The 14938-nt window shown below is 44.0% G+C and overlaps 1 protein-coding gene across 1 annotated transcript in view; it reads left to right on the forward strand.

Moving 5' to 3' along the window:
• Positions 1 to 14583, forward strand: part of LOC120063663 (heparan-sulfate 6-O-sulfotransferase 3-B-like) — a 109501-nt gene extending 94918 nt beyond the window's left edge. Inside the window, exon 2 of the mRNA XM_039013959.1 lies at positions 13848 to 14583. Within this exon, the coding sequence (XP_038869887.1) occupies positions 13848 to 14583 (736 nt within the window). The remainder of the gene's footprint in view (positions 1 to 13847) is intronic.
• The last annotated feature ends 355 nt before the right edge of the window (positions 14584 to 14938 follow it).

The following is a 14938-nucleotide window of genomic DNA, read 5'->3' on the forward strand; positions in this document are numbered from 1 at the left end:
GCATTATTCACACACTCAGAATTCACTGCTTCAACTTCAGTAGCCTACCTCTCCTAGTTTGGTGTGCGACTTCATTTGTGCCTAGTATGTGTGATCTCATTGAATTGGAGTAGGCTGCCTACATGGGCAGAGAATCACAGTTAACTGAAATATGATTAAACTGTAGTTTACAGTGTCTGTAAATAAATATTGATAATGAAAAGAAGTAGAGGACGTTCAACCAACGTGAGTCGAAGTGCAATCAAAACATGTAATCATGATTGAAAAGGAAAAGGCACAACCCGCACATAGGTTAGGTTACTATGGTGACCATAGGTTAGGTTACTATGGTGAACACATACAGTGGGGCAAAAAAGTATTTAGTCAGCCACCAATTGTGCAAGTTCTCCCACTTAAAAAGATGAGAGAGGCCTGTAATTTTCATCATAGGTACACTTCAACTATGACAGACAAAATTAGAAAAGAAAATCCAGAAAATCACATTGTAGGATTTTTAATGAATTTATTTGCAAATTATGGTGGAAAATAAACTTTTGTTATTGACCAAATACTTATCTCAATACTTTGTTATATACCCTTTGTTGGCAATGACAGAGGTCAAACGTTTTCTGTAAGTCTTCACAAGGTTTTCACACACTGTTGCTGGTATTTTGGCCCATTCCTCCATGCAGATCTCCTCTAGAGCAGTGATGTTTTGGGGCTGTTGCTGGGCAACACGGACTTTCAACTCCCTCCAAAGATTTTCTATGGGGTTGAGATCTGGAGACTGGCTAGGCCACTCCAGGACCTTGAAATGCTTCTTACGAAGCCACTCCTTCGTTGCCCGGGCGGTGTGTTTGGAATCATTGTCATGCTGAAAGACCCAGCCACGTTTCATCTTCAATGCCCTTGCTGATGGAAGAAGGTTTTCACTCAAAATCTCACGATACATGGCCCCATTCATTCTTTCCTTTACACGGATCAGTCGTCCTGGTCCCTTTGCAGAAAAACAGCCCCAAACCATGATGTTTCCACCCCCATGCTTCACAGTAGGTATGGTGTTCTTTGGATGCAACTCAGCATTCTTTGTCCTCCAAACACGACGAGTTGAGTTTTTACCAAAAAGTTCTATTTTGGTTTCATCTGACCATATGACATTCTCCCAATCTTCTTCTGGATCATCCTAATGCTCTCTAGCAGACTTCAGACGGGCCTGGACATGTACTGGCTTAAGCAGGGGGACACATCTGGCACTTCAGGATTTGAGCCCCTGGCGGCGTAGTGTGTTACTGATGGTAGGCTTTGTTACTTTGGTCCCAGCTCTCTGCAGGTCATTCACTAGGTCCCCCCGTGTGGTTCTGGGATTTTTGCTCACCGTTCTTGTGATCATTTTGACCCCACGGGGTGAGATCTTGCGTGGAGCCCCAGATCGAGGGAGATTATCAGTGGTCTTGTATGTCTTCCATTTCCTAATAATTGCTCCCACAGTTGATTTCTTCAAACCAAGCTGCTTACCTATTGCAGATTCAGTCTTCCCAGCCTGGTGCAGGTCTACAATTTTGTTTCTGGTGTCCTTTGACAGCTCTTTGGTCTTGGCCATAGTGGAGTTTGGAGTGTGACTGTTTGAGGTTGTGGACAGGTGTCTTTTATACTGATAACAAGTTCAAACAGGTGCCATTAATACAGGTAACGAGTGGAGGACAGAGGAGCCTCTTAAAGAAGAAGTTACAGGTCTGTGAGAGCCAGAAATCTTGCTTGTTTGTAGGTGACCAAATACTTATTTTCCACCATAATTTGCAAATAAATTCATTAAAAATCCTACAATGTGATTTTCTGGATTTTTATTTCTAATTTTGTCTGTCATAGTTGAAGTGTACCTATGATGAAAATTACAGGCCTCTCTCATCTTTTTAAGTGGGAGAACTTGCACAATTGGTGGCTGACTAAATACTTGTTTGCCACACTGTATGTTAGGCTACTATGGTGAATAAACTATAAACTATCAAAATAAAGAAAGTCGCCCACTCCATATATAAACTCCCAGCAATTTAATGGGTATTTACCAACGTTTCGGCATCACTGTGCCTTCCTCAGGGTGACCATAGCTTAGGTTACTATGGTGAACACAGGTTAGGCTACAATGGTGAACACATAGGTTAGGCTACTATGGTGAACACAGGTTAGGCTACTATGGTGAACACAGGTTAGGCTACAATGGTGAACACAGGTTAGGCTACAATGGTGAGACAGCGTTGCACCTTTTCATTTTCAATAAGTATGGATTTCCCATTTATGTGTCTCTGCCTGCAAATCGTGCTCCTAAAAGGTAGGCTATATCCTATAGGACTATGCAAAACGTAGCAAGTGTCGATGTCATCATTCTTGCTGCTTCCAGTTCAGTAGCCATACCTGCAAGAGCAAGTACTCATGTGGTCTTAATTAAACAGAGTAAGCTATAGCCTATGAATGGGCATTTCTTTCCAAGGAAATGTATTTCCTGAATATGATTAGGCTATAGTTTACTACATTGTCTAGAAATTAATAATGATCACCCATATTTCTCGTCTGAAAATCATCCCACTCCTAAAAGGTAGCCTATAAAAATAGCTCAAGAGACAGCGCAAGCGTCGCCAACTCTGCTCTTTTCAAACTACAACTAGGATATTTAAGCAATAAGACACGAGGGTATGTGATATATGGCCAAGTACCTGGACATTTTAGCTAAAAACCTGGTTGCCTCTGCCAGGAGGCTGAAATTTGGCCGCAAGTGGATCATCCAGCAAGACAACAACTCCAAGCACACATCAAAATCCACAAAGAAATGGTTAATTGACCACAAAATCTAACATTTTCCAGACTTGAACCCCATTGAAAACCTGTGGTTTGAATTAGAGGGATATCAAGGATCTGGAAGGATTCTGTATGGAGGAATGGTCTAAGATCCCTCCCAATGTGTTCTCCAATCTTATAAAACATTTTAGAGAAAGGTTCAGTGTTTTTGCCCTCGCAGGGTGAGGGTGATGGAGCATTGAAAACAGGGGATCCAATGATATTTTACCTCTATCTTAAAAAAAAAAAAAATGTATTACTTAAATATCTTTCTCTGAGCAATTGTATTGGTATAAAATAATACGTTTTAGCATACAATATAGATCAGTATTTGTAAACAGTATTGTTTGCTCATCTTTATCAGAGGATCCAATAATTCCGGACCCCACTGTATATGACACACAAAGTAGTGTGTGTCTGTGGAGTTTCAATACAACTTGCTAATATGAATAATGAAACATAGAGTAATTCATCGTCCCTCTACTGGCAGTATGATAGAACTAATACACCGTCTAAAACCGTCAGCACAGTTCTTTATTAGGAATTGATTTCTCCTTGCTTTGGATACTGCGATCTCGGGCAAGGCAGGCATATAGCAGACTAAATGTGTTTGTCCCGATGAAATCAAACTGTCTGCTGGAATTTTGGTTATTATTTTTTAGTAAATCCCATGAGGTTGGTGGCACCTTAATTGGAGAGGACGGGCTGGTGGTGTTGGCTGGAGTGGAATAAGTGGAATGGGATAAAATACAATGCCATTCCATTTGCTCTGTTCCAGCCTTTATTGTGAGCCGTCCTCCCCTCAGCAGCCTCCTCTGTAGCCAACAGTGCATAGAGATAATTTATTTCAGAGCAATTGTATCTTTTTAAACAACCAGATTCAACAAGAAAGCTTCACAGTTGTTCATATATATATATATATATATATATATATATATATATATATATATATGGGAATGTGATGAAATAAATAAAAGCTGAAATAAGTCATTCTCTCTACTATTATTCTGACATTTCACATTCTTAAAATAAAGTGGTGATCCTAACTGACCTAAGACAGGGAATTTTTACTAGGATTAAATGTCAGGAATTGTAAAAACTGAGTTTAAATTTATTTGGCTAAGGTGTATGTAAACTTCGGACTTCAACTGGGTGTGTGGGTGTGTGTGTGTGTATGTATGTATGTATGTATGTATGTATATATATATATATATGAGAGAGAGGTAGTAGAGTGAAAGTGGGAGAGATAGACGACTGGAATCAGAAGCGTGATTAATCCGACAACCTTTAGAGGAAAGGTTGGGAATCCTGAGGGAGGAGGAGAAGCAGAGTGGAGAGTGCTGATGTCTGTAGGACATGGACATGGAGGAGAAGCAGAGTGGAGAGTGCTGATGTCTGTAGGACATGGACATGGAGGAGAAGCAGAGTGGAGAGTGCTGATGTCTGTAGGACATGGACATGGAGGAGAAGCAGAGTGGAGAGTGCTGATGTCTGTAGGACATGGACATGGAGGAGAAGCAGAGTGGAGAGTGCTGATGTCTGTAGGACATGGAGGAGAAGCAGAGTGGAGAGTGCTGATGTCTGTAGGACATGGACATGGAGGAGAAGCAGAGTGGAGAGTGCTGATATCTGTAGGACATGGACATGGAGGAGAAGCAGAGTGGAGAGCGGAGGAAAGGCCAGGAGTCAAGTGAGGTATACATCTACAGGAAGAACCTCTCCTTAGGTAAAACCCTTGTAGTTGGACAGTCTTCGTGGATATTTGACATTAAAGGACTTGGAATGGAAATCATCACCGCTACCTGTAACACAGTGTTTGCTCTGTGGATAATGTCACTGATTGGTTTGAGTAAAATCAAGCTCATTAAGACTATTCTTGGCAGGACGGAAGAACAATGGCACCTGGTTCCTCTTTAGGTTTCTTCCTAGGTTCTGGCCTTTCTAGGGAGTTTTTCCTAGCCACCGTGCTTCTACATCTGCATTGCTTGCTATTTGGGGTTTTAGGCTGGGTTTCTGTACAGCACTTTGTGACATCGGCTGATGTAAAAAGGGCTTTATAAATACATTTGATTGACTTGCATAATAAGTCAAGTTTACACAGGCACTCACAATAATTGTCTGTCCCTAAAGCATGACTTGAAATGCATATTAAAACCAGATTTTCATGTGTTTTATATATATTTCCACACTATGAGGTTGGAATATTATTGTGAAATAGTGAAAATTATGATAATGCCCTTTTAGGATAAGAGCTGTTTGAAAAGACCACCTGAAATTTGAACCTGTTTTGGTGGGATGGTTTTGGCCTGCCTGGTGACATCACCAGTTAATTATCAGCTAATAGACCAATAAGCAAGAGCGTTCCAAACCTCTCTGCCAATAACAGCTAGTTTTCAGTTTCCCCTCCCCACAGACCACTCCCAGACAGTCCTAGCAGAATTCACTCATTACTCTGCAAAGAATATTTCTTTAGTGTCTTTTTGACCATTTTTATTGAAACAATCACAGTAATGTACTTAATAGTGACCCAGAAATTATTTTATATTGCGCAAAAAAATTGGCTGCATTAGACCTTAAAGCTCAGTTGAGTTTAAGCTTTATTTTTTCGTATATATTTCTCTCTGATACATCTCTTTCATGAGCGGAGACTGCCTTTGAACGAAAGGTATCAGCACAGAGAGCTGTTTGACCCTTGTAATCCTGCTGGGCAGACTGTGAACTTCTGAGGCTTCTGAAAAGCAGAGTCTGAGCAACACGCTTCATACAGAGAGAGGGAGCAGTAGGTTTGAGGCTTCGCCAGGTCCAAGATGAAACGCAGCGCTTGTCTGAAATGGCCTCGAGCGCAGGCCACTGGAGTTCGTTGCATATTCATTTCTATTACATGATGCGGCACAGAAAAGGATGTCGAGCAAGTCTAGATTCAGCCACACAACATGGAGTTAGATTCAGCCACACAACATGGAGTTAGATTCAGCCACACAACATGGAGTTAGATTCAGCCACACAACATGGAGTTAGATTCAGCCACACAACATGGAGTTAGATTCAGCCACACAACATGGAGTTAGATTCAGCCACACAACATGGAGTTAGATTCAGCCACACAACATGGAGTTAGATTCAGCCACACAACATGGAGTTAGATTCAGCCACACAACATGGAGTTAGATTCAGCCACACAACATGGAGTTAGATTCAGCCACACAACATGGAGTTAGATTCAGCCACACAACATGGAGTTAGATTCAGCCACACAACATGGAGTTAGATTCAGCCACACAACATGGAGTTAGATTCAGCCACACAACATGGAGTTAGATTCAGCCACACAACATGGAGTTAGATTCAGCCACACAACATGGAGTTAGATTCAGCCACACAACATGGAGTTAGATTCAGCCACACAACATGGAGTTAGATTCAGCCACACAACATGGAGTTAGATTCAGCCACACAACATGGAGTTAGATTCAGCCACACAACATGGAGTTAGATTCAGCCACACAACATGGAGTTAGATTCAGCCACACAACATGGAGTTAGATTCAGCCACACAACATGGAGTTAGATTCAGCCACACAACATGGAGTTAGATTCAGCCACACAACATGGAGTTAGATTCAGCCACACAACATGGAGTTAGATTCAGCCACACAACATGGAGTTAGATTCAGCCACACAACATGGAGTTAGATTCAGCCACACAACATGGAGTTAGATTCAGCCACACAACATGGAGTTAGATTCAGCACACAACATGGAGTTAGATTCAGCCACACAACATGGAGTTAGATTCAGCCACACAACATGGAGTTAGATTCAGCCACACAACATGGAGTTAGATTCAGCACACAACATGGAGTTAGATTCAGCCACACAACATGGAGTTAGATTCAGCCACACAACATGGAGTTAGATTCAGCCACACAACATGGAGTTAGATTCAGCCACACAACATGGAGTTAGATTCAGCCACACAACATGGAGTTAGATTCAGCCACACAACATGGAGTTAGATTCAGCACACACAACATGGAGTTAGATTCAGCCACACAACATGGAGTTAGATTCAGCCACACAACATGGAGTTAGATTCAGCCACACAACATGGAGTTAGATTCAGCCACACAACATGGAGTTAGATTCAGCCACACAACATGGAGTTAGATTCAGCCACACAACATGGAGTTAGATTCAGCACACAACATGGAGTTAGATTCAGCACACACTTCACGTTCCCTGTCTATTTCCAGCAGACTGCAGTGGGCTAGCAAACAAAGTGATCAAAGCTTTTCTTAAGTGGTTGTAAACCGTACATGGTGCAGTAAAACAAGTGAACAGATTGGGTGAGAACCTCAAGGGAAAGACATGAGGTAATTTCTTATAAAACAACACTCAGGAGATCTCCTTCACACGAGATCAGTCGGCGCCGGTGCGTCAGTTTCTGGACAAGGCCTGACTTGCTTACCTACAGAATCACAATGGTACACATTAGAAGTCGACTGATTAATCGGAATGGCTGATTAATTAGGTCCGATTTCAAGTTTTCATAACAATCGGAAATCTGTATTTTTGGACACCGATTTGACCGGTAAGAAGAACGCCCCTCTCCCCACAGGTGTGATTACTACCTCTGAGGTTTTAGAGCTTGAGGTAGTCACCTCATACTAGTACTTGGGAGTATGGGTAGACGGTACACTGTCCTTCTCTCAGCACATATCAAAGCTGCAGGCTAAAGTTAAATCTAGACTTGGTTTCCTCTATCGTAGTTGCTGTTCTTTCACCCCAGCTGCCAAACTAACCCTGATTCAGATGACCATCCTACCCATGCTAGAATATGGAAACATCATTTATAAATCGACAGGTAAGGGTGCTCTCAAGTGGCTAGAAGTTCTTTACCATTCGGCCATCAGATTTACCACCAATGCTCCTTATAGGACACATCACTGCACTCTATACTCCTCTGTAAACTGGTCATCTCTGTATACCCTTCGCAAACGCCACTGCTTATTTCTAAAACCTTAGGCCTCACTCCCCCATATCTGAGATACCTACTGCAGCCCTCATCCTCCACATACAACACCCGTTCTGCCAGTCACATTCTGTTAAAGGTCCCCAATGCACACACATCCCTGGGCCGCTCGTCTTTTCAGTTCGCAGCAGCTAGCGACTGGAACGAGCTGCAACAAACACTCAAACTGGTCAGTTTTATCTCCATCTCTACATTCAGACTCAATCATGGATACTCTTACTGACAGTTGTGGCTGTTTTGTGTGATGTATTGTTGTCTCTACCTTCTTTCCCTTTGTGCTGTTGTGTGTGCCCAATAATGTTTGTACCATGTTTTGTGCTGCTACCATGTTGTTGTCATGTTGTGTTGCTACCATGCTGTGTTGTCATGTGTTGCTGCCTTGCTATGTTGCTGTCTTAGGTCTTTCTTTATGTAGTGTTGTCTCTTGTCGTGATGTGAGTTTTGTTCTATATTTATATTATTATTTTTATTTTTACTCCCAGCCCATGTCCCTGCAGGAGGCCTTTTGCCTTTTGGTAGGCCATCATTGTAAATAAGAATTTGTTCTTAACTGACTTGCCTAGTTAAATAAAGGTTAAATTAAAAACATTTAAAATAGTGTATAGTTCAAACAAAAGTTGAAACGTTCATTTAATCTGAGCAGCATAGCTCCCTCTCAGCCTTATTTGGATCCATATGTTCTTCTACGCTTCATCCATGATTATGACCCGTTAGTCTTCGCTCCAGTGACTCGTGCTGCTGCCTTTCAGATGAACATCCCGGAGCTGACTGAGATGCAATATGCTTCACATCCATTATTGATCCATGATTAACTGGGGTTCAACAGCCCTCCAACTTAAACACTTGGTTGGAACGTCAGAGAGATGTCTCTCTGCCTCCTGGTGACATTACGTCAACATATTAACAAACTCCAAATTATTCCATCTGAACATTCAAGATAGCAAGTGCCAATTCAACGTGTGATTGCAGACGATGGCTATACGAAGTGATTAGGACGGAGGAAGGGAGAAGGGCGGAAGGGAGGTAGCTCGCTGGGCCGACTCACCTCCCCTGTCTGAAGATCATCTATGGTATGCAGGGGCTCTTCTCTCTGAGGCGGCGATGTAGACGCTTTGATGCTGATGTTCCGTGACACTGATGGTGCACACGGATGACCTTTGAGCGTGTCGGCGTGCTCAGGCAACACTTGCTTCATGTGTTTATGTCCCTGAGACAGGCTAATGAGGATATGTGTGTCTGTCTGCTGCGTCTGGGGCTGAACAGCCAACTCCAGTATGAAGAGAAGGGCCAGGGTGCAGCTGCTGCCAGCGGGGATCTAGTCACAGCTTACTGCCTGACACACAGTGCCATCTCACCACGTGGTGGGAGAGAGAGAGGGTGCTCTCTGCACCCATGCATACTGATGCCATGGCACATCACAGGGGAGTTATTGGAGTGTAAGAGTATACAGTACTTTCAGAAACCTTTTCCCCACAATAGTTGATTTAGTGAAAATCGGAGTAATCCTGATGCATAACGAACAAACGCACCTTTTCAAGACTACATGTTTAGTGTAATTTAATAATAATAATAATACCTTACTAATGTGAACATGCCATGTGTTGCCGAGAAAGAGACCGGGAAAAAAACAGTTATATTTGGCTTATATTCAGTGGATATTGTTGCCATGACTGTTGCTAGTGAGTAACGAGTCCATTTGGCAGGACAGTGTGTAGTCTTCAAGTGAAGTTATCTAGATTGTAGAAATACAATGTTACTGTGTGGTGTATCCTTGCAGACTATGACTATGGTCATGACAGTATTGTAATCTAAGCACTCTTATTTTTCCAGAGCAGGGGCTGATTTAACACTACTGACAGGGGGCCAGAAATAGGGCTGATTTAACAGTACTGACAGGGGGCCAGAAATAGGGCTAATTTAACACTACTGACGGGGGCAGAAATAGGGATAATTTAACAGTATTGACAGGGGGCCAGAAATAGGGCTAATTTAACCGTATTGACAGGGGGCCAGAAATAGGGCTAATTTAACCGTATTGACAGAGGGCCAGAAATAGGGCTAATTTAACAGTACTGACAGGGGGGCAGAAATAGGGCTAATTCAACAGTATTGACAGGGGGCCAGAAATAGGGCTAATTCAACAGTATTGACAGGGGGCCAGAAATATGGCTAATTTAACAGTACTGACAGAGGGGTAGAAATAGGGCTGATTTAACAGTACTGACAGGGGGCCAGAAATAGGGCTAATTTAACACTACTGACGGGGGGCCAGAAATAGGGCTGATTTAACAATACTGACAGGGGGCCAGAAATAGGGCTAATTTAACACTACTGACGGGGGCAGAAATAGGGATAATTTAACAGTATTGACAGGGGGGCAGAAATAGGGCTAATTTAACCGTATTGACAGGGGGCCAGAAATAGGGCTAATTTAACCGTATTGACAGGGGGCCAGAAATAGGGCTAATTTAACAGTACTGACAGGGGGGCAGAAATAGAGCTAATTCAACAGTATTGACAGGGGGCCAGAAATAGGGCTAATTCAACAGTATTGACAGGGGGCCAGAAATAGGGCTAATTCAACAGTATTGACAGGGGGCCAGAAATAGGGCTAATTTAACAGTATTGACAGGGGGCCAGAAATAGGGCTAATTTAACAGTACTGACAGGGGGGTAGAAATAGGGCTAATTTAACTGTACTGACAGGGGGGCAGAAATAGGGCTAATTTAACAGTACTGACAGGAGACCTGAAAGAGGGCTAATTTAACAGTACTGAAGTACAATGTGTAGTTGTTAGAGCAGAATACAAGGAACAGGGCACCTCAGAATACAGAAGACTAGAGAGTGGTTTGAAGTCCGCATTGGTTAAAATCCTGCGGGATGAGTGTGTGTGTCAGTGTGTGCGTGCCTCCGTGTGAATGTATCTGTTTACCTGTGTGTGTGTTTATGGTGTACCTGAAAAGCTGAGCAGCTTTGGAGTCAGTGTGAAGTCCCCTGGGTCACATCTCACTTTATCCAGCCAGTCGGTTCTCTTGGGTCACATCCCACTTTATCCAGCCAGTCTGTTCTCCTGGGTCACATCCCACTTTATCCAGCCAGTCTGTTCTCCTGGGTCACATCCCACTTTATCCTGCCAGTCTGTTCTCCTGGGTCACATACCACTTTATCCAGCCAGTCTGTTCTCCTGGGTCACATCCCACTTTATCCAGCCAGTCAGTTCTCTTGGGTCACATCCCACTTTATCCAGCCAGTCTGTTCTCCTGGGTCACATCCCACTTTATCCATCCAGTCTGTGCTCCTGGGTCACATCCCACTTTATCCTGCCAGTCTGTTCTCCTGGGTCACATCCCACTTTATCCTGCCAGTCTGTTCTCCTGGGTCACATCCCACTTTATCCAGCCAGTCTGTTCTCCTGGGTCAAATCCCACTTTATGCAGCCAGTCTGTTCTCCTGGGTCACATCCCACTTTATCCAGCCAGTCTGTTCTCCTGGGTCACATCCTACTTTATCCTGCCAGTCTGTTCTCTGGGTCACATCCCACTTTATCCAGCCAGTCTGTTCTCCTGGGTCACATCCCACTTCATCCAGCCAGTCTGTTCTCCTGGGTCACATCCCACTTTATCCAGCCAGTCTGTTCTCCTGGGTCACATCCCACTTCATCCTGCCAGTCTGTTCTCCTGGGTCACATACCACTTTATCCAGCCAGTCTGTTCTCCTGGGTCACATCCCACTTTATCCAGCCAGTCGGTTCTCTTGGGTCACATCCCACTTTATCCAGCCAGTCGGTTCTCCTGGGTCACATCCCACTTTATCCTGCCAGTCTGTTCTCCTGGGTCACATCCCACTTTATCCAGCCAGTCTGTTCTCCTGGGTCACATCCCACTTTATCCAGCCAGTCTGTTCTCCTGGGTCACATCCCACTTTATCCAGCCAGCCTGTTCTCCTGGGTCACATCCCACTTTATCCAGCCAGCCTGTTCTCCTGGGTCACATCCCACTTTATCCAGCCAGTCTGTTCTCCTGGGTCACATCCCACTTTATCCAGCCAGTCTGTTCTCCTGGGTCACATCCGAATGCGGCAATGTAATATTAATTTGCACTTAGAGGAGGTCACCTCTGCCTTGACTAACATTCCTGGAGTTTGGGAGCAGTGTTGTCATGCCCGGACAGGACACAGGGGCACATACCCCGTCAGATTTGTCCTGTTTATAAAAATAAATATATATATATAAAAAATATTTGGTTTATTTTGTTTCTCTGTAATACTAATAGCCACCTAGAAATGTTATGATGTTGGCTTTAGCTAGCCCAGATAGGTTCCCAAACTCTTAACACCTACCAAGAAGCCATTTCAGGCTATCAATCAATTTCAAGTAGCTAGCTTGTCTAACTATCTTGGTAGACTTTAGAAAAGCAAGCATTTACTAAATGTTCTGTATAAGACTCACATTCCTTTTGATCTTTGACCCACATTTTAGCAAAAGCAGAGAAGCATATTTAGTTTCTTAAAAAAAAATATATATACCACTGTTCAGGAGGATACACAGCTGAAGAGGTACGCTTAGATATGCAGAAAAATAAACCTTTTTTTACATAGAATTAAGCATAATGGTTATGGCTCTAGATTGCTAGAAAATGCTGTTTCCGGGGTTTAAAAAAATGATACATTCTCCACCCCTAACCCTTCCTCATGTACTTCGTGCCATTTCAGATTTTTGGTGTGTTTGGGAGTCTGATGTTTTTCCTTTGAAGTTGTCACAAAGCCTTGTGGTAATTTGTATAAATGGACAGCTCTCTTTGCAAAGTACAGTGTGGAAAACATTATGAATCCTCTTATATGTGTTTGTCCATTAGGAGCTGGCCAGTATTGTGGAACTCTACTGTCTATCATTCCCACTAACTACATATTTTTTGAGGAAGTTTCAGGGTTTGTTCTCCATAGCTTTTAGACAGTGTTTTCACTTTGTTCTACGTTGCTTACTGGTCTCGATTTTCCAGCACATTCTCCGATTTTACTGTAGCCTTTACACTGTTCTTCTCCTATGAATATCCTTTAAGTTGGCACTACAGGAATCTGTTGAATTTAAAGATTCTACATTTTTCTTCTGTAGCAATGTGCGCTGAGAGTCAGGACGCAAGTTCAGGGAGTGAGTGTTTAAAAAATTTAAAAAACACACCAAAAAACAAACCAAGAAACACGACTTAACACTGGAACCGAAACAATGACGCCTGGGGAAGGAACCAAAGGGAGTGACATATATAGGGCAGGTAATCAGGGAAGTGATAGAGTCCAGGTGAGTCTATGATGCGCAGGGGCGCATAAAGATGGTGACAGGTGTGCGCCATAACGAGCAGCCTGGTGACCTAGAGGCCAGAGAGGGAGCACACGTGACATCTCCCATGTTCCGTGGCTGTACCTAGGCTAACATGATCTGAGGAGGTAGTCCCTCTCTGCAGGAGAGGCAGTGATGTGTCTAAAAAAATAATCTTTAATTTAACAGCTCTCCTCTCCACCAAAGTGCTACTGGAATTTCTCCTATAAAACGTGTAGCTCAGTTTGGTCGTTAACTGATGGGTAGAGCACTTGATTAGGACTGCAAAATACTTCTGTCACAAACACCTCCTCCTCATTCAAATAAAGCAGGATGGATCTGATATGTTTTAAATACATACTTGGCCAACTAGGTTTGTGCTTCAGGCTATTTCTGATGACTTGACATGCTCATCAGTACTGTAATATTATCAAAGTATGAAGACATACCTCAGATGACTTCTAAAACATGACTTTGTTGATATTCACAATATTGACACCATAAAGAACATATGTTCAAGGACAGTAGGGAAACGGACCTCTCTGAGCCTCTCTCAAGTTTCAGTTTGGTAATTAGCATCCAACCTTTAAGTGTACTACACAGACACAAAAGTCACCACCTGTCAGTACAATGCTGCGTGGGCCTGTGTGATGTTTATGTGTTCACAGCTCTCTGACTGTTTATTTTGTCTGCAGGAACTTCTACTACATAACCATGCTGCGTGACCCCGTCTCCCGCTACCTGAGCGAATGGAAGCACGTGCAGCGCGGAGCCACCTGGAAGACCTCCCTGCACATGTGTGACGGGCGCTCGCCCACGCAGGACGAACTGCCCACCTGCTACAGCGGGGACGACTGGCTGGGCGTCACCCTGACCGAGTTCATGGACTGCCCGTCTAACCTGGCCAACAACCGGCAGGTGCGCATGCTGGCCGACCTCAGCCTGGTGGGTTGCTACAACCTGTTATCAATGAACGAGAGTGAGCGCAACCACATCCTGCTGGGCAGCGCCATGAACAACCTGAAGAACATGGCCTTCTACGGCCTGACCGAGTTCCAGCGCAAGACGCAGTACCTGTTTGAGCGGACGTTCAGCCTGCGCTTCATCGCTGCCTTCACGCAGATCAACAGCACGCGCGCCGCCAACGTGGACCTGAGCGAGGCTGTGCGCCGCCGCATCGAGGAGCTAAACTACCTGGATGTGCAGCTGTACGAGTACGCCAAGGACCTGTTCCTCCAGCGCTTCCAATACACCCGCCAGCGCCAGCACCAGGAGGAGCGCTTGAAGAGGCGCGAGGAGCGCCGTTGGCTGCGGGAGCAGAGGGAGCAGAGCAGGGACTCTCTCCCCAAACGACAGGTGGGCGGGGAAGGGGGGAGAGACGAGCTGGCCACCACCACCGAAGACTACACCAGCCAGGTGGCTCGCTGGTGAGGTCCCACACCTGACCACACACCCAGAGATAGGTCACAGAACAGTCAGTCTCATATGGTACTCTCTCTCTCCCTCTCGCTTTCTCTCTCTCTCTCTCTCCCTCCCTCTCTCTTTCTCTCTCTCTCTCTCTCTCTCTCTCCCTCTCTCTTTCTCTCTGTCTCTCTCTTTGTTTTGGTGCTCCTGCACTTTCCTGCCTATCAGTCATAGTTAGCTATAATCATGCAGGTTGTGAAAACTCTATCAGTCATAGTTAGCTATAATCATGCAGGTTGTGATAACTCTATCAGTCATAGTTAGCTATAATCATGCAGGTTGTGATAACTCTATCAGTCATAGTTAGCTATAATCATGCAGG

The sequence above is a fragment of the Salvelinus namaycush genome, chromosome 19, assembly GCF_016432855.1.
Source record: "Salvelinus namaycush isolate Seneca chromosome 19, SaNama_1.0, whole genome shotgun sequence".
Classification (NCBI taxonomy): domain Eukaryota; kingdom Metazoa; phylum Chordata; class Actinopteri; order Salmoniformes; family Salmonidae; genus Salvelinus; species Salvelinus namaycush.